Raw genomic sequence first — 25,334 nt, forward strand, 5'->3', positions numbered from 1 at the left:
ATCGACGTAAGGGCCCGGAATATTCCTTTATTGGGACCAATGCTACAGCAGAAGGCCAAGAACTTTGCATTCATTCTCAGCACTGAGAACTTTAACACCAGCAGCGGTTGGCTGCAACGTTTTAAGGCCCGCTTTGACATTGTCGGGAAGACATTCGTGGGGGAAAGTGAGGACGCCAATGAAAACAAGGTCAAGAAGTGGCTTGAACAAGAGTGGCCTCAGATTCTCGCCAAGTATGAGCCCAATCAGATATTTAATGCTGACGAAACGGGCCTGTTCTGGCAAATGCTTCCACGACAAACGCTCCACACTCACGGAGACAAGTGCCACGGCAGCAAGCAAGGCAAGGCACGTATCACAGTTCTGCTGGCTGCTAATATGGACGAAAGCACAAAGCTGCGGCCGCTTGTCATAGGCAAGTTTTAAACCCCGAAGTGCATGTGCAACTGCCCCAGCGTTCCGGTTACATATGCCTGGAACAAGAAATCGTGGATGACTGGGGATATATTCCAAAAACGGTTGAAGGCATGGGACTCTGAGCTGGTGCATCAAGGCCGGAAGGTTTGCCTCATCGTCGACAATTGCACAGCACACCACGCAGATGTCCAGCTGAGCAGTATTGAAATTCATTTTTTGCCGCCGAACACGACGTCGAAGCTGCAGCCACTGGACCAGGGCATTATTCGCGCTTTCAAATCCATTTATAAGCATCGGATCGACATTTTGCTACTCAAGCTGCGGATGGGCCAACAGCTAAAGATAGACCTTTTGGGTGCCATTCAAATGCTGAAAGCCTCGTGAGACAACGTCAAGCAGTCGACAATAGTTCACTGCTTTCGGCATGCGGGTTTCGTGAGCCGCATTGAAAAAGCTTCCGAGGAAGCAACCAAAGATTTAACGTTGGATGGCACAGAGGAAGAATGCCAGCTCCAAGAAACCTGGAGCCAGTTGGAGCGCTTTGTCGGTGCTGAGCCACACAGCTTGTGCATTGAGGACTTCGTTGGCAGTCATCGTGCCTGTCTACCATCCGGCTTCACACCCTCAGCACGTTCAACCTCAGCTTTGTGGTGTTTAGAACCTCAAATGAGTCTCACGGTTCCAGGGATAAGAAAGAAGACCGACCTGCCTACCTTGGTCCTGAAGCAAGCAGCTCTGGATTGTTTGAACACTTTCTACTTTGACCGAGTCCACATATATACGGATGGCTCTTCCACACAGACCAGCTCCACCGGTGCAGTATTTTTATACCATCACGATCAATTAGCGTCCAATACAAGATTTCTCAAATGACAACATCGACCGGATCGGAGCTTGTTGCCCTCCGAAGTGCCGTTGATTACATTAACAACCAACCCGCTAATCGGTGGGCAACATTCTGCGACTCGAAGGCGGCCTTACAATGCCTTCTGTCATCTCTTCGTCGCGGGTCCTGTGAACAACTAGTGTCAGAGATACGAGAAATGCACCATCGTATAATAGCGAAAGGGCACGACGTCATGTTTCAGTGGCTGCCTGGCCATTGCGGTATCTCTGGCAACGACCTCGCTGACGAAGCTGCTAGGAAAGCACACGAAGGTGCAACCTTTGTTTCTGTACCTTTATCGCGGACCAACGCAGCCTAACACCCAAGCAAGGTAGCACACCGTATGACATTAGAGAAGTGGCACACACCTGAATTCACCCAAGAACGATTGCATTCCCTCGACCCCTCTATGCAACTGCGGCTGTTGCCAGGACTTCTGCGAAATGAGGAAACAATGCTGTGTCGCTTACGCTTGGGCGTCGCATTCACCAATGCATATACGTTTTTGATTGGAATGATTGATAGCACCGACTGTAATGCCTGCGGGGCCGAGGAAACTATAGAACATCTACTGTGCTACTGCCCGTCTTTTCAAAACGAAAGACATGACCTCTGCACAGCTCTTAGTCAGCTAGATAGAACACCGTTCACCTTGAAGAAGACCTTGGGACCATGGCCTCGCATATCGCAGCTACAAAAGGCCATAAAAGCTCTGCTGCGATATTTGAAAGCTACTGGATTGAGTCAGCGTCTGTGATCCGGACTGAGTGATGGAACGATATCCCCAGTGGACTTTCTCTTCTTTTAATCTTTCCGTCCCCTTTTCCCTTTCCCCAGTGCAGGGTAGCCAACCGGGCTCAGTCCTGGTTAACCTCCGTACCTTTCCTTTATCATTTGCTCTCTCTCTCGTTGGCGGTGACAACACCGGAACAGTGGCGGAGTTAACAGACATGGAGATCGCGGCAGAAGTGACTGCTGAGCAGCCAAACGAAGACACTGCCGAGGCTGATCCAGCAAGCGCTGATGTTGCCCCGCTCCTGACTGCAACTGAGGCTGTAGCTGCTTTGGCCACTGTACGCCGCTACTGCGGCGCAATAGAAAGCACTGGACTGTCTCTTGTGGACCGTTTGGACTATGTTGAGGACGTGGTGGTCAAGCACCCGGTTGCCAATATGAAGCAGGCTACGCTGCTTCAGTACTTTCAGCGAACGAAATAAATACTTTCTTTGAAGCTTCATGTGAGTATCTATTGCGCCACAATTGGTTCATTGATTGATTTGTGCTAGTTTTTTATGCGTTTTCTATGTGATTTTATATATAGAATTCTGGCTATATCGAACTATTTTGCGATCACCACACTGTTCGATATATTGAGGTTCGACTGTATCATATTCTTGCAGTCTGAGGCTTCACCGCGCCAGGCATCCTGAAACGTCCTTTAATTTCGCTAGCCAACACAACGCATGATGGCCTCTGATGGCTTTGAACGCCCTGCCAAATAGGTAAGGCCAGAATTTTACTGTAACACAAATGATGGCGAGGCATTCCTTTTCGGTCATAGAATAATTGCCTTCCGCTTTTGACAGCAACCGGCTGGTGTAAGCTATAACCTAATCAAGTCCGTCTTTATTCTGGGATAGGATGGCACTGAGGCCCAGGCTACTGGCATCAGTGCAGATTTCTGTACCGGCGTCCTTGTCGAAGTGCGCAAGTACTGGTGTCGACTGCATGCGTCGTTTGAGTTCTTGAAATGCATCGGCCTGCTGCACATTTCAAGTTTCAAAGCATTTCAAATTTCCCACGAAGATGACGATGGCATCCAAGTAAACAAGACAGATCTGCCACTTCAATCCTGCTAACACCGTGTCTATCATGCACTGGAACATTGCAGGTACCGAGCACAGTCCGAATGGCATGACCTTGAACTCATATAGGCCGTCCGGTGTGATGATGGCAGTCTTTTCGCGATCCCTCTCGTCGGCCTCTATTTGCCAGTAGCCAGTCTTGAGATTCATCGATGAAAAGTACTTAGTGTTACAGAGTCAATCCAATGTGTCATCTATCTGTGGGAGGGGGTATATGCCCGTCTTCGTGATTTTGTTCAGTTGACGATAATCGACGCAGAAGCATTGGGTTCCATCCTTTTTCTTCACCAAGACTACAGGAGGTGCCTACAAGCTTTTTGATGGCTGGATGATGTCATCGCGCAGCATTTCAACTTATTGCCTTAGCTTCACGTTCTCGCGTTAAAACTCAGTAAGAGCTCTGGCAGAGTGGTCGAGCGCTCTCTTCGGTTATTATGCAATGCTTTGCGACTGGTGTTTGTCGAATCCTCTATGATGTCAAAAAGCAGTCTGAGCTATAGCTGCTTACTCATGAGGAGACTTGGATTTATGTTGAAGTCTGGTTCGGGAACTATGGTCATCAGGGTAGATGGCGTAGAATTCGAGAGGACAAACACATTGCTGACTTCCACAATTTCCTCTATGTATGTGATCGTCGTGCCCTTGTTGATGTGCTTGAAGTTTGTCACCATCACTTTCACTTTCCCTCCATGCAGTCGAGCGATCCCTCTTGCAATGCAAATTTCACGGTTGAGCAGTAGACATTGGGTGCCCTCAATGACGCTCCCTACGTCTGCGGGTATTGTGCTGCCTACCGAAATGACAATGCTGAAGCAAGGCGGGATGCTGACTTGGTCCTTAAGTACACTCAGGGCATAGCGATACGAGTGCTCAGTGGCGGTTTTGCTTGGTCTTTAGATAGCGTTATCAACTTTGACTTTAAGTCGATGAATGCACCGTGTTGGTTCAGGAAGTCTATGCAGAGAATGATGTCTCATGAACACTGTTGGAGGATATCGAAGGTAGCAGGGGAGGTCCACTCACAAACGGTGATTCTTGTTGTACAGATTCCAGTCAGGGTTATTAGATGTCCTCGAGCTGTCCAGATTAGAGGGCCTTCCCATGCAGTCTTAACTTTCTTCAACAGGGCGGCAATGGGTCCACTCATCACGTAGTCAGCTCCTGTGTCCACTAAGGCAATGGCTGCGTGGCCATTGAGAAGCACGCCAAGGTCAGTAGTTCTTTGTCTTGTGTTGCAGTTATGTCTTGGCATCAGATCACGGCTGCATCGCGTTGACGTGTGGCTGGTACGTAGTGTCATCAGGTCTTTGGCCGGTGTATTCTTTGCTTCCAGGCTTCATCTGAATGGCGGCACGTCATGTGCCGCCATACAGAAGATTTTTGTCAGTTCGACTAACAGCAACCACACCTCCATTAGTTGCTCCTTTTAGTTTTCCGGATATGGGCTGACGGACTGGCCCCGGGCTGGACCAGTGTATGGCCGGCGTTGCAGCGACAGGTAGCGGCCTTGTGACGCCGACAAGGGCAGTTGTTGAGGGCTCCACTATGTGGCGGCGAGATAGTCAGCGATATCATGAAGGCATTCACCTTCCTGCGAGCGCAGAGTGTCGTAGTCCCATTTCACGATATGGGCACCGGCGGTAGACGAGGCCTGCTTCTCCGCAGCGATAGCACAGGGGACGATGGTGAGGGGTGCGCCAAACGCTAGTCTTCCTTGAAATGCTGCGCTGAGCGACGGTTGGGCATGCTGGCAGCAGCGGCGGTGGAAAACGGAATTGCGACACTGCGGGGTCCCGGCGCGAGCGCAGAGTGGGATCACGGTAGCGTGTGATGGCAGCGTATGTCTGCTTTTGGCGAGGGTTGCGGGGATTGGGGCTGCACCTGAGAAACTCCAAGTGATCGTTGTAGTTCCTCCTTGATTATGTCAGTGACCGAGGCCACCTGGGGTTGCAACGAAAGCAAGATCTTGAGCAGTTCTTCACAGACGATGGTGCTGATGGCCTCTTGAAGGTCGTCAGAACCCAGTGCTAGGATGGCACACTGCGTCGAGAGAACTTGGGGTTATATTGCTACACGCGTGTGGTATTTAACTGTTTGAACGAGGCGCATGGGCGCCATCACTCGAGACAAGAGGAGGAAGAACGAACTGGGCTCGCACTGTGAATCTAACCGGTCAGCGCTGCAATCACTGTTGTAAATATAACCTGTTAATTGTCTTACTCACTCCTCCTTCGCGTAACATTGTGGTGAAGGTAGAACGTTTCCCGCCCTCGCCACGGAGCTCCAAAGCGGCCGTACCATCATCTTCTCAGCAAAGGTTTCCGATGGAACCACCCCGTCGCCACCTACACCTGCAGCGCCAACCACAATGCACGTTATGGTTCCTAGTCTCCATGATACTGGGATATTCTCTGCCCGAAATGATGTCGACTGGCTCAGCATGTATTAGAGTGTTAGCGAAAGCCACCACTGGGACCCTACCATCATGCTTGCCAATGTGATCTTTTATCTGGACGGAACACCATGTGTCTGGTTTTTTGCCCATGAGATCGAGTTCTCCAGCTGGGACATTTTCAAAGAGCAGCTTCGCGACCTATATGGCAACCCATCAGGTCGCCAAGAGGCTGTGCAAAAAGCACTTGCCACCCGTGTCCAGTCGTCGACCGAATCGTATGTCTCCTACATACAAGTGCTCGCACTTTGCCGGAAAGTCGACGAGCGCATGACTGGGGTTGACAAAACGGGCCATATCCTAAAAAGCATTGCGGACGACGCCTTCAATTTGCTTCTCTATAACGACATTTCTACTGTCGGCGCTATCGTCAAAGAATGCCGTCGTTTCGAGGTAGCCAAAAGCCGCCGCATCGTCCCACAGTTTTCCCTGCTCTCCAACAACCTTGCCACATCCTTTTACAGCCACACGACCATTTCAAGAGAACATCACATGTATCGTTTGCCACAAGATTCACCTCGCCATCTGTACCCTACTTCTGATGCCCCTGACAGTCGCTCCTCCGTGCGATCGCCGTCTCCTCAACGCCGTCGCTCCCCGTCAGCCCAGCCTCGCCACTTTTTCTCGCCAAACCAACAGACGGAAAACTAGGCCATGCAGCTCTTGGAGGTAGCGCTGCCTCACCTTTGTCCTGTCCAAATCCTCCGCTGATGCTCCTAATCAACACGTACCTAATTGAAGTAGATGTAGATGGTGTTCCATTGACGGCATTAATTGATACTGGAGCCCAAGTGTTCATAATGAGTGCTAACGTATCTCGTCGCCTCAAAAAAGTTCTTACACCTGCCATCACTCAAGCCGTACGCGTCGCTACTGGCGCCACTGTTGCCGTCAGGGGTATGTGCACTGCTCGCATAGGAACTGCGGGCCGCCAAGTTGCAGTCCTATTCACCGTGCTAACCAGTTGCCCTCATGACCTAATCTTCAGGCTCGACTTTCTGACGACGCATTCTGCCCTCATCGACTGTTCCAACAGTATGCTGTGGCTCAAGCTTCCTCTTCTTTCAGACGCTCGCCCCGAATAACCGAACACCCTCTGCACTTCAGCGTTTGTTCGCTTGCCTCCAAAAGCCCTAACCTTTGTCGAAATGGCCTGAACGGTAACTGTGCCTGACAGCGACTATGTTAACGCACCGATTCGTGATGTCCTCCTGGCACGTGACATCTCTGTGCCACAGTCCATCATAACCTTTATCGCTAATCAGATGTGTCTCCCCGTTATCAATTTTGGCTTGACGAAGCAAGTGTTACCTGAAGGCATAGCGGTGGCCACACTCCGGTCAGTGACAGACGGCCACGTCACTGCTTTTGCAGCCAACGCGTCCCCAGATCCTCCAGATTACCCACAGGATGCCTTGAACCTCGATGGCCCATTACATCCTATGGTTGCTCCGGACCTCGCACCTGACCAAGCAACCATCCTATATAGCCTTTTGCTTTCCTACTGCGACATATTTGACACTGACAATCGACCACTTGGTCAGACGTCCCTTGTTAAGCATCGGATAAACACTGGCGATGCTGTTCCCTTTTCACTGTCAACCGTATTGCGTGTCCACGGCAGAGCGGCAACTTATTCAGCAGGAAGTAAACAAGATGCTCGACAGAGGTATTGTTAAACCCTCGTTGAGTCCTTGGCTGTGATCGGTCATGCTCATCAAAAAGAAAGATGGCATGTGACGTTTCTGTGTTACCGCCACCTAAACCGAATTACTAAAGAGGACGTTTACCCTTTACCATGAATCGACGACGCTCTTGATTGTCTTCACGGTGCCAAATACTTTTCGTCCATCGACCTTCGATCTGGTTGTTGGCAAATTTCCGTCGATAAGCAAGACCAAGAAAAGACCGCTTTCATCTATCCACATGGCCTCTACCAATTCAAGGTTATGCCGTTCGGTTTATGCAATTCCCCTGCCACGTTTGAACGGATGATCGACTCTCTGTTTCAAAGTTTCAAATGGTCAACTTGCCTTTGTTACCTCGACGACGTCCTTGTGTTTTCTCTTACATTTGAGACGCCCCTTGAGGGCATCGCAGATATCCTAGATGTCTTCCGCAAGGCTGGGCTCCAATTAAACTCATCGAAGTGCCACTTCCGGCGCCGAAAGATTACACTGCTAGGCCATCTCTTCGATGCTTCCGGAGTACAACTCGACTCGGAGAAGGTTTGAGCAGTAACGGCTTTTTCTGTACCTCAATCTGTCAAAGACGTCCGGAGTTTTGTGGGGCTCTGTTCTTATTTCCGACGGTTTATAAAAGATTTCACAGCAATCACTCCACCACTCACTGAACATCTGAAGAAAGGCGTGCCTTTTACGTGGGGTTCCCCTCAAGCTGCTTTATTTTCACGCCTTATCACAATTCTCACCAATCTTCAGTCTTGGCCCACTTTGAGCCGTCCACCCCTACAGAGGTCCAAACCAATTCCAGTGGTTATGGGATAGGCGCCATCTTATTGCAACGCCAACACGGACACAACCGCGTTATAGCCTACGCTAGACAGCTCCTGACAACTGCAGATCGCAACTATTTGATTACTGAGTGCGAAGGTCTTGCTCTAACCTAGGCTGTTTTGAAGTTCCGCCCATATTTATATGGCAAGCCCTTCTCAGTAATCACAGACAATCATGCGCTCTGTTGGCTTTCATCACTCAAGGTCCCTACTGGCCGGCTCGGTTGTTGGGCCCTCCGACTACAAGAATATCCCTACACAGTGACTTACAAGTCGGGATGCCAACAAAAGGACGCAGATTGCCTTTCTTGCTACCCAGTCAAAAGCGCGACCTCTACATCTGATACTGACACCGACGCCTGTGTTTCCTCTGTTTTTCCATTGCTCCATGTCAACGACGAGCAGCGCCCTGATTCGTCTTTGCATATCATCATTGACCACCTGGAATCGTCACTTGCCAACAGTTCCCTTTGCTTATTCACACTTCAAGATGGTACTCTACCGCCACAACGTTCACCCCGATGGCCCTGCATTACTCCTTGTGATCCCTAAACACCTTTGTTCGGCTGTTCTCCACGAATTTCACGACCTCCCCACTGCCGGTCACCTGGGTGTGTCACGTACCTACGACAGGATCCGCCGACGCTTCTTTTGGCCAGGGCTTGCTCACTTCGTTCGATGATATGTAGCTGCGTGTGAGAAATGCCAGCGACACAAGACACCATAGACGCTCCCTGCTGAGTGCCTTAAAGCACTCGACACTCCCACGGAACCATTCTTTCGGGTTGGTTTGGACTTACTTGGCCCTTTTCCTTTTTCTACCTCTGGGAACAGGTGGATCCTGTGGCCACGGATTACACCACGCGCTACGCCATCACCCGAGCGCTTCCTACAAGCTACGCCCCAAATGACGCCGATTTTCTCCTACGTGATGTGAATTTATTACATGGAGCTTCGCGACAACTTCTCATAGACCGTGGTCGGACACTCCTATCAAAAGTTATTGCGGACATCCTGCAGTCCTGTGCCACGCAGCCCGAGATATCCACGTCATACCATCCACAAACAAATGGCCTCACGGAGCGTCTCAATCGCACTCTCAAAGACATGCTCGTGAAATATGTCTCTTCAGACCACACTTACTGGGGCCTCGCTCTACCATTTGTCACATTTGCTTACAATTCCTCGCGCCACGGTTTTTCCTAATGTTTCCTTCTGTTCGGCCAAGAACCAGCACTGCCCCTCAACACAACCCTCCCTGTTCATGCGGCACTGACCAGTGAATATGCACATGACGCCATCGCCCGCTGTGCCCACGCAAAGAATATTGCCCGTGACCGCCTTCTGAAATCCTAAGAGAGTCAATGGCATTTGTACAACCGGCGACACCGAGATGTGCACTTCCCACCTGGTTCTTTGGTGCTTCTATGGTCTCCGTCGTCTCAGGTCGGCCTGTCAGAAAAACTGCTGTCTCATTACACAGGCCCATACCGAGTGCCTCATGTCGTGACTCCCGTCACCTACGAGATCGCCCTTGATGACCCATCTGCTTCCCAGTCCAGTGATATTGTGCACATTACTCGACTGAAGCAGTATCACCCTCCCAGTGGTGACATTTAGACGCTTTGGGACATCGGATCTACCGCCGCGGGATTATGCTACATGCGTGTGGTATTTGTTTGTTTGAATGAGGCGCGTGGGCGCCATCACTCGAGAAATTAGGAAGAAGAACGAACTGGGCTCACGCTGAGAATCTAACCAGTCAGTGCTGCAATCGTTGTTGTAAATATAACCTGTAAATAGTTGCTCGTCTTACTGACTCGTCCTTCGCGTAACAATATTGCCTGGTGCACATTTCCAGTTTTCTCAATCGTCATTGCCTCTGTCGAAAACTCAGCTATGGTCTTCAGCGGGTTGCGGATTAGTCCGGCGAAATAATCTTGCTTGACGGTTCGTATTATGAAGCAAACTTTTTTCTTCGACATTTCTGAATCTGCGTGCCGGGAAAAACTGGCGATGTCCTCCGTGAAGATCTCAATTGTCTCATTAGGCAGCTGTACTCGGGTTTCTAGTAGAGCTTGGGCTTGCTCTTAGCGCACAACATTTCTGAATGTCTGCAGGAAGCCACTTTCTCCAAAGCTGTCTCCAAAGCCACTACTTTGGAACCAGTCTGACGGTAGTTTCTCGATTCTCAAACCACGTCTTGGGGGCATCTTCCAATGTGAAAAAGACATTGTGCAGCTTGTCGTCACTGTTCCAGCTGTTAAATGCAGGGACTCTCTCATATGTCTCCAGCTAGCGTTCTGGGTCCTCAAATGTTGAACTGCAGAAAGTCAGTGGCTCCTGGGCTGCTGCAGCACGATCTGTGTTGGCAACACTGGGGCTGTCATTGTAGCTGCTGTCATGGCCGTGCACTTCCCGATCTTCTCAGGCAAAAGTCCATGCTCGGGGGGGGGGGGGGGGGCAGTCCTTGCAGCATGCAGCTAGCTCACTAGTCCTTGGTGACAATGTTTTCGTGGCTCGGGCTTGGCTCCTGACTTTGGGGGCACGTTCGGTGCATGAACACACTAGCACCTTCACCAGACGAATAAAGGAAAAATCAGACATCCATCCTTCGTAGCAATTGCTACGAAGGAAACCCATGTGAGTTGCTCGAAAGAAAAGCCTCATAGTTGAAGAAAAATTAATCCTGGTCCGGGACTCGAACCCGGGACCACCGCCTTTCCGGGGCAGCCGCTCTACCATCTGAGCTAACCAGGTGGCTAGCAGATGGCAGGGCGAAGTCGAATTTGTCGACAACACGAAGCAAAGGCAAGGGTTTGACGAAGTAGTTCTGTGGAAACCCGCGCAAGGTGGAGACATGTAATGAATAAAGAGAAAATCAGACATCCACCCGTTCATAGCAATTGCTACAAAGGAAACTGTAACGTTGCAGTGCCAGTAAAAACAATTCTGGGGCTTTACGTGCCAAAACCACTTTCTGATTATGAGGCACGCCGTAGTGGAGGACTCCGGAAATTTCGACCACCTGGGGTTCTTTAACGTGCACCTAAATCTAAGTACATGCGTGTTTTCACATTTCGCCCCCATCGAAATGCAGCTGCCGTGGCCGGGATGCTGCAGTGACGATGAAGAAAACAGTTGCAAAACTGTGAATGACGAAACTAACTTTTATTGGGCGAACTTTGCCCACAAGAACAAGTTACACTCAAAGGACAACAATAGCGGCGAACACAGTCGGCAATCATCGAAATTTGATCTACGGGGCAAGCGCGTCGGCTTTTATACATAAGTTATCAAGGGTTCCAGGATAACCACTGATGCCCGCTTGTCTTCCAAAAGTTCTACACAATTCGCGTCATGCATACAAGCAATCAGATTACACAAGGCTCAGTGACAACAGATCGCAGATAAAACCCTCGATAACATCCTACTTCCGACACATACAGATCCTACTTCCGACACATACAGGCACGCCCTGCACTGAGTGATAACATTTCTTAGATGGTGAAATGCGGTTGTCCAATAAAGCCAAACAAGTACACGTGTCAATATAAACCATGTACCCATATAATCATAATACAAAATATTGACATGCAAAAGGAAAAACACGTGCAGACCTGCGCTAAAATTTCACATAAGGGAGTATCGTAATATCGTCAGAGAATTTTTTTAGTGACTTCGAATTGTATGTTTTAATGCGTTAGCATTCTTAGGGCACTTCACGCACCGACCGGCGGCTATCTATTTATCTATCTATATATGTGCGTGATAATGATGATGATGTGTGGTGTTTTATGGCGCAAGGGTGTGGGATTCTTCTCCTGTGCTCTTGGGACAAAGGAACGACAACACAGTAGTGCAAACAATCGCAAGGGCATTTATTGCACCTTTCATAGATCAATGCCTGCTAGCCGAGTTGCTATCCACAAAACATGCCGATGGGCGCGCGACAAATCTAGGGAGCCCAACTCACCGCGACCGGATAGCAAGCGATAATATGTTCGCCCTATGCTGGATCCAAATGCCTGGTCGTTCGCGCGTACGGTCACGCGAACGGTGGCGTGTTCGAACGCGGCCACATGAGACGGTCTCGCAAAAGCATGGATCGGCGCACGCACGGAACGTCCGTGCCGCTTGACGATCTCCAACCAAAGAGGAAGCATGTTCTCCCCTGCGCCCCCAAGTAACCCTGCCGTGAGGCGGCGTCAGCAGCGCAAAACTCGCGCCATCTCTCGCACTGCGCTTCAACCACTCCGACTGCCGCGGGCACCAGGCCACGTGGCGAAGCCGTACTGCAGAAGACGGGAGCTATGCGGCAAAACAAGATATCAGGGGACACGTGAGAGTCACGCATCCCCACGAGGGCCAGGTATTACAGTCAAACCTCGATATATCGAACAGCGCGGTGATCGCAAAATAGTTCGATATAGCCAGAATTCGATATATAAAATCACGTAGAAAACGCGTCAAAAACTAGCACAAATCAATCAATGAACCAATCGTTGCGGAATAGATACTTACATGAAGCTTCAAACAAAGTATTTATTTCGTTCGCTGAAAGTACTGAAGCAGCGTAGCCTGCTTCATACTGGCAACCGCGTGCTTGACCACGGCGTCCTCAACATAGTCCAAACGGTCCAGAAGAGACGGTCCAGTGCCTTTTATTGCGCCGGGGCAACATCAGCGCTTGCTGGATCAGCCTCGACAGCATCTTCGTTCGGCCGCTCAGCAGTCATTTCTGCCGCGATCTCGAGTCTGTTAGGGCCGATTTACGCTCGAGCCGCCCATCGCCGCAAGCCGCACCGCACGCTTGCGGTGGCACGAAAAATTGCACGTATCCAGCACTTGTGCACAAATTACGATTTACACTGTGTGCACAGTGTATACCTTACACATTGTAAACCGAAATTTGTGCACAAGTGTTTGATACGTGCAATATTACGCGCGACCGCACGCGTGCGGTGCGCCACGCGATGATGGGCGGCTCGAGCAAACTCCGCCACTGTTCCGGTGCTGTCATCACCGCCAACGAAGTCCTCAATGCACATGCTGTGTGGCTCAGCACCGACAAAGCCCTCCAACTGGTTCCACGGCCGCCTCGATCACGCGCGCATCATTGAGGCGGCTTGGCGGCTTGCCCCGCCATGCGCGCATGATCGAGGCGGCCGTGCTGGCTCCAAGCAGCCGCGTGTGTGCGCCGCTACGTTCAAATGGCGCCCTCGGCGCAACCGATGTGGGCAGCTGTCGTACACAGCAGTCCGGAACGCCCATCGCGCCACCGCTATCTTCGAGAGTGTTGCGGGAAAGCTCGCCTCCTGTCAACAGAGCGCACTTCGTCCGGGGCGGCGGAGTTCGATATATCCATTTTACATCCGGTCCCGTTCGAAATAAAAAAATTAAAAATGCATGCGCTTTTCCACGTGATATAGAAAGTGTTCGATATACGCAATAATTCGATATAGCCGTGTTCGATATATCGAGGTTTGACTGTATTTATTTATTTTTTATTTAGCGATACTGTAAGCCTTTTTACAGGCTCATACAAGAGTGGGTCACAATCAAAACAACATTGTGGGTCAAGACAGAAGATAGCAATGAAATACGCTAATTATTACAATTCAAAGATATGACAAGCAAACAAAACGACAGACCAAAGCAAACAGTACAAGGTAGATAATACATGGAAGGGGTAAGAGCTACAAACAATTCAGATGTGGTGGGGAAATGGCCAAAACACAGTTGCGCAACGCAACGTTGTAACGAAGCAGTAAATAATCGGAAACAGACCTAATCACAACAAAGTGCACATATCTTGGTTGCAAATTCTTCGATGGAGTCAACATGTGCAATTGTTTCCGGCATATGGTTACAGGCTTCAATTGCAGATGGAAAAAATGAATGTGTTGCCACATGCAGAAAACTGTCTGATGCACTTACGGTGATTTGTTCTTTCCGAATGTTGGAAGGGTGGCCTAATGTACTTTGTTTTATCTATATTGTAATGAAGCAGACGCGCCCCTGTGTATGTGCCAACTGACAAGGAAAACGAAGGAGCGCGCCATGATCACGAGCGAGCCCCGTGCTACGACAGCCCTTGTAGTGCCTTTACCCAGCACCTCCACCAAATGCGATGAGGTGTATTGTCGTTCACAACGTTGTGGAACAATAGGTAAAGGCACTACAAGGGCTGTCCGTAGCACGGGGCTCGCTCGCGATCACGGCACGGTCCTTCGTCTTCCTCGTCAGTAGGCACATACATAGGGGCATGTCTGCATCATGGCGGGTTGCTAAATTCCGTAAATGAGTGCATTAAAAAACAAGTGCAAGAGTCGGCTTTTATTGACAGATGCAGTGTTTCCACGGGAGCTTTTCTAGAAATTATTTCAATGTACCTGAAGTCGATGCTGATTGGGTTGAGAGATGGAGTTTTTCTGCAGAAATCAGGCATTTGTATTGGCTCAAAGGTTGCCCCTATTCTTAGCAATATTTACCTGAGTAAGGTTGACAGGTGCTTAGAGAAAGCCTTAGGTGATAGCGTTATCAAGATATTTCGTTACGTTGATTATTACCTGATTTTCTGCAAGAAGGGAAGAATTCGATTCCGCTGCTACCTCAATAAGTGAGCAATTTAAACTTTATGGAGGAATATTAATGTTTACCAAGGAATTTCCTCAGCGACGCGTAATTCAGTTTCTTGACATTTCCTTGATCTTCGAACAAAATCACGTTTGTTGGCAGTACTCCCCAAGATCTTCGAAGCCGTTGCTAAACTTTCAATCCAAGCATTCCAAAGTAGTAAAAAATGGAATTGCCATGTTGTGCTTCAAGTTTTCCCTCACCAGATCCTGCACACACAAAATGAGCGCAAGCTTTAATGTGCAGGTCCGACCCCTATTAGAAGCAGGTTATCCTAGTGTAGCAGTGGCCACTGTGGCAGAGCGCCTAAAGAAGTCGGTACGGACGTGATTACAGAAACCAGTAACAGCAAAAAAAGAGTAGTGGCTATTCTGTACATTCATTCAGTGTCGCACAAGCTTAACAAAGTTGCAAGTAGATATGATGTTAATGTTGCTTTCACTGCTCCCAATAAGCTAGGTAAGATATGCGCTGCCATACAGAGGAAAAAGGAGCAGGTAAAAGGCAAGAAAAGAACAGATATTCGTCTAGTGAAGCACAATAAGAATAACCGTTTTACTGACTATCGTATGGGTGTGGTTTATAAAATTCCCCTTAGCTGTGGCCAGTTCTACGAAGGGCAAATGGGACGGTGTATCAATCAGAGGCTAATGGAACATAAAAGGTCGTTAACCGGTGGATCGCCTTCTAATCTTTCCCTACATTGCCAAGATTGTAACTGCACGCCAGAGTTAGATGAATGCGCAATATTACACAGACATAAGAATGAAGATACGCGTCTTATGGTAGAGGCATGGCATATCTATAATGGTGGAAGTGCATGCGTGAGTCAGCCTTCGATTACTTTACATAAGGAAGAGATTAAGTGCCTTAACAGTTATCTCTCACGTAGACCAGCACATGTACCCGACTGACACGTGGTGATACCATTCCTGAGGTTGCGCAGATGAGTTTTGTGTCTTCTTTCTTTTTTGCCTCAGTGCTCCCTTCAGTTGATAGTCGGCGTTCGTGTTGTCTACTTCTCTATCTCTGCTCTCGTGTCCTGTCTGCATGCCTCACCTTTTTTTTTGCATTAAGAAAGCCCTTAAGTACAAGGGCTGTTATATATGTGCAAAAAATTACCTGGTCAAATGATTTTCAGTGTGTCTGTTTCAGCTAAAAACTCAGACAAATTTCATATTAAAAAGCGGTTCATTGCTAAGAAAAAATGTCGGGTAAAGAGGAATATTTTTGCAATGTGCAGAAGTGAAATGCTTTTTCCTCCGTGCTTCTACTGCAGGGCATTGAATAAGGTTGTGCAGGACTGTGAGATTTTTGCCGCACTTACTACAAGTCGGAGGACGGTCCCCAGTCAAGAGGTAAGAGCAAGTGCCATAACTGTGGCCTATTCTTAATCGGCAAAGGAGCACTTCACCCATATTGTGATGTTTTCAGATATATAATGTCTTCATTTGGGTTTGATCCGGAATGTAGTTGATTGGATATCTGAATATTCCAGTTTCTGCCAGTGGATTTTCAGCTTGTGACGCAAGTATGGTTTAAGATTTGTGGCTGGGGTGGGTACATTTGTGACAGTGTCGTTAAAAGTTACTGAGGTAGCTTTCTCGTCAGCAGCTTCATCGCCTTTTATGCCACAGAGGCCAGGTACCTAGCATAGGATGACCACTTGTTTAGAACTATGAGCTGAGCATAGCAATGTATACCATTCATTAAAGAGAGTGTTTTTATGTTTTCGTAGATTCATTAGGAATCGGACTACACTCAATGAGTCTGTGAACACAATAGCCCTAGTGAGATTCGTTTGCTTGATGTGCTTTACTGCAGACAGTATTGCATATTGACACGTGTACTTATATTTAACAGGCGACCACGTTTCGCCGCCTAACAAATGTTATCGCACAGCACGGGACGCGTCTGCATGTATCCGAAGTTTCTGGAAAGTTATCGATGCTTCTATCCGCTGTGTTGTCGCCGAACCTTGTGTTATCTGATTTCATCGCGTGACTCGAATGTTGTAGAACTTTGTGGAAGGCATGCGGGTCCGAACGATTAGTCTGGAACATTCGATGACTGCTGTATAAAAGCCGACGCACTTGACCCCGCTGATCAGATTTCCGACGATCGCCGACCGTGTTCGCCGCTATCGTTGTGCTATAAGTGTAGCCTGTTTTTGTGGGCACAGGTTCGCCCAATAAAAGCTAGTTTTGTATTCCACCGTATTCTTGCTTTCTTCACCGTCACTACCCCGTGACAATATTGTCACGTGGTGGTGACGTTAAGAACACAGTAGCAATACTGTGATAGACAAAACCAACTTTTATTGGGCGAACCTGTGCCCAGAAAACAGGCTACACTTATAGCACAATGATAGCGGCGAACACGGTCGGCGATCGTCGAAAATCTGATCAGCGGTTTAAGCGCGTCGGCTTTTATACACAATCGTCGAATGTTCCAGACTAATCGTTGGGACCCGCGTTCCTTCCATAAAGTTCTACATCATTCGCGTCAGGCAAATAAATCAGATAGCACAAGGTTCAGCGACAACAGACTGCGGATAGAAGCATCGATAACTTTCCAGAAACTTCGGATACATGCAAGCGCGTCCCGCGCTGTGCGATAAGATTTGTTAGGCGGCGAAACCTGGTCGCCCGATAAATATAAATACACGTGTCAATATGCTTCCACAGTAAAAATACATGTATGTGGATTCAATGTACCGGATATTAAAAATGCTGGTCCTAGTGCTGCGTAAGCAACACCAGAAGGAGACTTAGAGGCATCTGTGTAAAATTCAGCACAAGAATACTTCTCCTGAAGCTCAAGAAAATGTGAACGTATGCGTGCCTCAGGCACTCGTTTTGATATTTCTGCAAATGAGATGTCACACTCAATAGACTGCCATTTTCAAGGCGGTGGAAACCACATAGTTGCCTTTATGACATTCTCTAAAATTGAGGCGCCCGTTTCTTCAGACAGTGCTTCAAACCGGAGGGACAGAGGCCTAGTGGCTGGGCGGTTACGGAACAGCCTGGCCATGGACAGGTCTCGAATAACTGAATGGCATGCGATGATGGAAATCTTATTTCACCTTCAGGGCATAGGAGAAACTTAAATATGTCCTTTGGAGATGTAGACACCATTAGTTGGATTCAGCGTACAGGCTTTCTACGGGGCTAGTCCAGAACGCACCAGTAGCAAGACGGATACCAGAGTGGTGGACGGCATCCAGCATCTTCAAAGCACTAGACGTGGCAGAGTTATACACAATGGCTCCGTAGTCGAGGCGTGATCGTATAAGAATTTTGTACAAGCTCAAAATGCATCTTCTGTTACTTCCTCTAATTGTGCAGATCAAGAGCTTCAGTAGATTCACTGTCTTTAAGCACTTCGTTTTCAAATATTTTAAATGTGGCATAAAAGTTAGTTTAAGATCTAAAATGAGACCTAGAAATTTATGTTCATGGCTCAGAGATAACCGTTCTCCATTAAGATCAATAACAGGCTTCAGTATTACACCTCTCTTATTCGAAAAGAGAATGCATGTACTTTTTTGGCGGTTTAGTTTAAAACCATTCTCATCTGCCCACTTAGACAATTTATTCAGGCCAAGCTGCACTTGTCGCTCGCAGATACTAAGATTACATGACCTATTTGGATATGATCTACATATACAGAATAAACGACTGCAGGTGGTATGACAGTATGGAGAGAGTTCATTTTTACAAGAAATGGACTACAGCTCAGCACTCCGTTTTGTGGCACACTGGTCTCCTGAATAGACGAGACAGGACGTTACCAATCCGAACACGAAATGTGCGGTTGGACAGATAGCTTTCGATCAAATTTAGCAAGTTGCCTCGGACACCCATATTTTGAAACAAAATTTGTCAATACCAGTTTTAGCTCTTTGTGTGTACAATTCCTAAGGAACAACAAAGAAACCTTCTTTGTACGCTGTAACCAACCTAGGCTCATGCTTGACGAAAAAAACACATTTGGAACAGGCAGCGAGAATTCCACGTTCATGCGATGTCGTGGGATGTGCGAACGGTCTGCGGAACTTGGCCAAGGGCACTTGCAGCGTTGAATCCAACGTTACTTATCACTGTGTGCCAACGAGTGAACCTTTTCGTTCGAAGTGGTTAAGTCCCGTACCTCTGGCACAGCGCGTTGGCAAAGAGCAGAAAAACCCCATAGTGTGCTCGCTGTACTTTCGTCCAGAGGATTACGAGTTCAACGCCGACTTACTGAAGTTGTGTGGAGTGCCTTTCAAAGCAATGCTTTCCCATAGCGCTGTTCCGTCGGTCTTGCCTGCATTCTACGAAGCGCAAGAACTGGGTCGAAGACAGAGCGGTGAGTGCGGCATTTAGTTCTCACGAAGGAAAAGCTACAAATGTGCGAATATGTACAGCCATGACATACAGTTGCCGTCGTAGTAGTACGCAATGACGCCGGCAGCGCAAGCCCTCAGCAGCAGGCCACATTCATCAGTGCTTAAATCACTGAAGTCAAGCCCAGCATCGCAAGCTAATGTGTCGTCAGGGTTGTCCATTGCAACGAGCGTCAAAGTTGGCGTCATAAAATAAAGAAACAAGCTTATCGTTACGCGCTTTCCCTTACGATATCCACCATAGTTCCGCTTTCGCACTGCTGTCGGCTCTGTCTTGGCTGTTTTCTCAGCCTCCCCGCAAGTTGTCTATCATGTGCCCTATGATAAATAGGAAACTTGAACAGTATGGCAAGAAAAGAAAAGATGATTGCAGCGTTAGAACCCGTATGGGTTCCTCGAAAGAAAAGCCTCACAGTTGAAAAAAAATTCGCCGTGGTCCGGGACTCGAACCCAAGACTACCGCCTTTCCAGGGCAGCCGCTCTGCCATCTATGCTAACCAGGCGGCTAGCATATGGCAGGGCGAAATCGACAATTTCGACTTCGCCCTGCATGCGTGGCCATGTAGCATTGTAGCATTGAATGCGTGGCCATATAGCAGTCGCGCGGGCCACAAAGTCATCTTCCTATTAACATGTTTACAATTGTGCACACCATTGGGTATATACGGCAGTAAATGACAGTAATGGATATAACGAAGTAACAGGTATAACGAACAGGTATAAGGAAGTAATTTCAGCTTCCCTTCAACTTTGTTATAACGAGGTTCAAGTGCAGATGACAATGTGTACATGCATGCCTCTTTTCCACAAACCTCTTTCGTGCCAACATGGGTCATTGTAGGTGTGGGACTGGTTGGCACCATTGTTCGGAGAAACGCTGACTTGGACCACAGGGTATGTGCCACACTGCCTGCGCTGGCCTCCAACTAACCTCTTCAACACCAACTTGGGCAACTGGGTCATGTGGCAATAGGTGCGCACCGCTCCTTAAGGAACATCTTTGATGTCAACTAGGGTAACTAGTTATGCGCACTGGGAATATGTTGCTCTACAATGACAAAAACAAAATACCTAGCTCATCCGATCGTGAGTGGAGTCGAACCCACATCTCAAGCATTCCTCAAGGACAGCAACCTGATGCTTTAGCAGCCAGTGCCACAAACACACTCGGTGTGTGCCTTCCTTCGTCGAACCTCTTTCAAGCCAACATGGGTCACTGTAGATGCAGGACTGGTTAGGCAACCACTGTTCGGAGAAACTCTTTGACGCTACGGGGTATGCGCCACTCGGTCAGTGCTGGTCTGCAATGAACCTCTTCAACACCAGCTTGGGTAACTGGAGAAGAATGGCAGATTGGGCGAGTTGGTGGTTTTCCATATTGTTTAAGAAAGAGTGCTAAACACTTCCGCCAGACAGCAGAATAGAGGATGGAACATACACGGCACTGACTTACAATTGCGTTTATCGGAAATAACACGATGGCTTTTTAAAACCTTACATCAAGCGTGCGCACATGCTCTATGTGAATAACAGCACTTGTCATTCTCAACACACTGCCTCGTGGTCGTGGGTGAGATTAACAGCGTTGTTCACCCCAGTTTAGCAAGCCCATTTCCGTCAAAGATAAGGTTACGGAAGGCTGACTAACACACCCACTACCTTTTCTTATTATGTAAAATGCTTCCGCCACTTTACTTGTAATGCTATCAATGTGCACAAACAGGATTTTTGGGTCATCAAAGGACGGCTTACACTCGCATTCGAAACACTGCTTTGCCAGGTTTGTAGATAGGCTTGCAGCTGCGCTGACTAAATGTATGAATCTAGCCACTGTCAATGCTATTAACTGTTTGTAGTTTTTAAATGCAAATTAATGTCTGTACGACAGCATTGCATATTTCTTTTTCTTTGCACGTTTTCATTAGAACAAGTGGAGAGCTCCATTTTCAGTGTCATAGAGCCTTAATAAATGTTTTATTAAATAACAAAACAAAACTGCACAATAAACCGCTCTGCGATCTGCAGAGAAGCTTCCAAGTAAACACCTGCTGACAAGACCACTTGTCAAGGCCATTTAGTGATCCAATAGGTTCCGAACTGTGGCATTACATCTCATTGCGCAAGAATCTGCGCTTGCATATCACGTAGCCTTGGCTCTGCTGCGAGGAACAACTGAAATAGAGTAGAATTGAGTCCAATGCCACACGCAGACATTGCTGCAGCAAAGGATGGTGTAATTACACCATCTAGCCAAGATTTTCCCAAATATTTGACCACTGTATTGGATATTCCGTCACAGCTGACAATGTTAGATGCGGAATTTGTAGCATTGATAATATAACCAGACCAAAATAAGGGCAAAGAATGGTCGGTTATATCCGAATGTATGTTACATGCAGATCCATTGTAATGAGCGTCAACTGTACGTTGAGCTGTTCATCACCACTCCGAGTGAGTGAACACATGCACGAGTTGAGCAACTCTTAGCTGCCACATTCCTGTGTAAAATATTATATTATTGTGCTGTATTACCATTCTGTGAAATATCACGTGTATGAAGTCATCATTCTCACATGCCATGTTTAGTGCTGCTTTCAGGATGTAGATCTGGCTCTACTCAATTGCAGTTATTTTAAGTGCACTGTAAAGCACATTTGGCTAAGCAATCTGTGTTGCCATGTTGACATCAATACTGCTGGCAAAAATCTCATCTTTTTTCATTAACCATAATACGCCCACTGCGGCACTTGACTGTTGACAACACACTATAGTTGTTAGCTATAGTTGTCACTTCAGGTGACTTCAAGTGAACTCACAGAAGTGGAAGTTCCATATTTGAATCAGACATCCACCCGTTCGTAGCAATTGCTACAAAGGAAACCCATACGGGTTCCCCGAAAGAAAATCCTCATAGTTGAAGAAAAATTCGTCCTGGTCCGGAACTCGAACCCGGGACCACCGCCTTTCTGGGGCAGCCGCTCTACCATCTGAGCTAACCAGGCGGCTAGCAGATAGCAGGATGAAGTCGAATTTGTCGACAAAACGAAGCAAAGGCAAGAGTTTGACGTAGTAGTTCTGCGAAAACCCGCAAGGTTTTGTGGGTTTCCGCAGAACTACTACGTCAGGTTCCATTTGTGTGCCGACAAAGTACTCGGCAAAAGAGCCTAATTAATAAATTGTGCCAAAAATCTGAGCTGAACTGTTATGACATCACAAGCCAACTGCTGCAGTCAATATATTGCGCCCTCTTGGCGCAGTCAATACGTACCCTGCAGGGTCGCACCAAGAATGACAATCTCAGTGCAGGTGGCCAGGCAGAGGAGGGAGTGGATTTGGCGCTGGAACACTCCCGGCTGAGGATGCACCAAGCCCACGGCCAAGATGGCCTCACTCAGCCCGTCAAAGTATGCCAGGTCGTCGCCCGTCTCGTAACGCCACACAAACAGGTCACTGTCCACCGCCAGCCAGGCCCGCCCTATCTCGGGAAACAGGCCCAGCCGGCACTGCATCTGCGCATGCGCCGCCTGTGCACACGTGCCACCATCAAAAAGCTGTGCTACTACTTGCTTTGCATTTTCAGCACAGTGAAACAGCCTCTCCCGAATCAATTCATGCAACAAAAAACACAAACCTTGCAAGTTATAAATGCAGATGGAGCACATGTCTAGGTGCTCTGTCACTGCAGGGCAGCCTATGGCAGGGCCTTTTGCACAGTGACAGACAAAAAAATTGTGAATGAATGACAACCATTACCCTGAAATGTCCACTGACAAAAAGAAACTGGCAATCAACACATCTGTCTCTGCTAGCCTACTTTTTTCTAGCATGAATCTCTACCAACTAGCTTAACTTTCAAACATTCTCCAAAATACAGAAAACAAGTCAAGCACAATTCTTGCGTATGCTCAATAATGCACAGTTGCTTTTACTGCTTACAACTGTCCCACACATTTACATTCTCTATGAGGTTGTGTTGCTCGCTGAGCTCTAGTACAGAGCAGTCCACTGTTATTAAAGGGAACACCTGAATGTAGAGCATGTCCAGATTTTCCCCTCTTGCAAAAGTACAATTGCCTAGATTAGCAGCAGATAGCTTGACATTGGAAGCTTCAATTCCCTTCAACACACCTGTACAGTGCACTGACGCTTCTGTAGCCACTTGCAGCTAGGACGCCAGCAAAGTGAAAGCAACACATTTAACAGTGGACCACACTGTGTGTGCTTACCATTTTAGTTAGTGCAGTTCACATCTTCCAATAACATAACTTCTACATTGCTCCAATGCTTTTTATATAATTAAAGGACACTGCACCAGTTAATAGTTTGTGCATTAGTAAATCTTTACAGTAGTTCATGGGGACTTAATACGAAGTTCACGGGGACCGCAAAAAACTTCGAATTAAACGAACTTCCAATTAAGCATAAAACACAAAAAACAGCACTTTATTTGTGGCGAAATCGAGTATTTTCTCTCAGAAAAATAGTCGGTCATCTTGCTTTGCTTCTTCTTGCCGAATTGCGCTGCTGAAAGCAAGTTCTGCAGGCTGTAGATGTGGCGGAACGCTTCTTCCACGTTACCTTCAGCGGCAAAGAAGCGCTCCGCGAGAGCAAGGCCCGCAGCTACATTGGCAGCCTTAGGTTGCGGCTTGCCCTCAACGTCATCGTCGCTTTCCTGGGTCGCTTCCTGGGGCCGAATAATTTCTACAATTTCGCTATCCGTCAGCACACCGCACGTTTCGACCGCCTTGTCTATGGCGACGTAATCTTCAAAATTGACGTCCCCGAAAGCATCACCAAAATCAGTGCCGTCAAGCTCGCTTGTTGACACTTCCTCCGCTGAAATTTCAGAGGCATCCTCCAAAGAAGTTGCCACAAAACCACAAGCCCTGAAGCAGTTTGCGATTGTTTCTTGCTTCACACGATCCCGTGCTCGCACCAACATGTGGATGGCACTAAGCAGGCTCACCTCGTACTTTGTGGAGCTATCCATACACAAAATCATGCGCTCGAGGAGGTGCCGCCTGTACAGGACTTTAACATTCTTGATGATGCCTTGGTCCATTGGCTGCAAAACAGCCACTGTGTTTGCAGGCAAAAATGCGAGGCATATTGAACTCAAGGCTGGCATATTCACGTGAGCACTGCAGTGATCGACAAGGAACACCTTGCGGTTCGAAGCAGCAAACTTGCGGTCCAATTTGCTTATCCAGCTCTTGAAGATTTCGGCCGTCATCCACGCTTTCTTGTTCACCTCATAGTCCATAGCCACATAGTCTTCACGCCTTTAAAACATCTCGGCTTCGCGGCTTTCCCGATCACAAGTAACCGATATCGTTCCGTGCCAGTCATGTTTGCCGCGATCAGCACCGACACTCTCTCCTTGCTGCGTTTGCCCCCAGCACAGTCGTCGTCCTTGAATGTCAGGGTCTTCTCTGGTAGAAGCCGATAGAAGAGTGCAGTCTCATCTGCATTGAAGATGTCTTCCGGTCTGTATTCGGCGAGATGTTCACGCAGCTTTCCATCCTTCCATGTGGCGCATGTTTCCTGGTTAACGGACGCCTTTTCACCACACACGCTCTTGAAAACCAGGTCATGGCGATATTTAAAGCGCGTCAGCCATCCATCTGACGAAACGAAGTCATCAATCCCCAACATTGCTGCAAGCGTTCGGGCTTTCATCGCAATGATGTCTCCGCTGAGAGGAAGTTTGTTGCTCCTGGCCTCCCTAATCCAAACCAGCAGAGCCTTCTCCAACTCTGGGTAAGCGCCGGTGCGCATTCGCTTCCGAGAAGTCTGGAACTTGTCGTTCTCAAATGCATCCATTATTGTGCGCTTGTTCTTGATGTTGTTTGAGAGCGTGTTCGGCTTGATCCCGTACTTCCGCGCTATGTCTTGTTTGGCGGCACCTCCCTTCTCAACTTCCTTCAAAACCTCGACTTTCGTTGCCAGGTCGAGCGTGCGATAAGAGCCACGGTTTGCCATGGCTATAAACTGCACGACTAGGTACTGGTCAATTCCGAATCACTCGTGGAACAACCTAGCCTACGAGCTACCCGCACAAAGGTGCTCGACCAACACACGCCTCGACATACGCTGCGCATGCTGCAAGACTAATCTCGCACAATCTGGGTAAGCGCCGGTGCGCATTCGCTTCCGAGAAGTCTTGAACT

At 48.1% G+C, this 25,334-nt stretch overlaps 1 protein-coding gene across 2 annotated transcripts in view; it reads right to left on the bottom strand.

Moving 5' to 3' along the window:
* Nucleotides 1-25,334, bottom strand: part of Nup154 (nuclear pore complex protein Nup154) — a 265,616-nt gene that overhangs the window by 224,641 nt on the left and 15,641 nt on the right. For both annotated transcript variants that reach the window (XM_065425126.2, XM_065425125.2), the window contains exon 2: nucleotides 22,433-22,688. In XM_065425126.2, coding sequence (XP_065281198.2) covers nucleotides 22,433-22,688 — 256 coding nt within the window. The remainder of the gene's footprint in view (nucleotides 1-22,432; nucleotides 22,689-25,334) is intronic.

This window comes from Dermacentor albipictus, chromosome 8 (genome assembly GCF_038994185.2).
Source record: "Dermacentor albipictus isolate Rhodes 1998 colony chromosome 8, USDA_Dalb.pri_finalv2, whole genome shotgun sequence".
Taxonomy (NCBI): Eukaryota; Metazoa; Arthropoda; class Arachnida; order Ixodida; family Ixodidae; genus Dermacentor; species Dermacentor albipictus.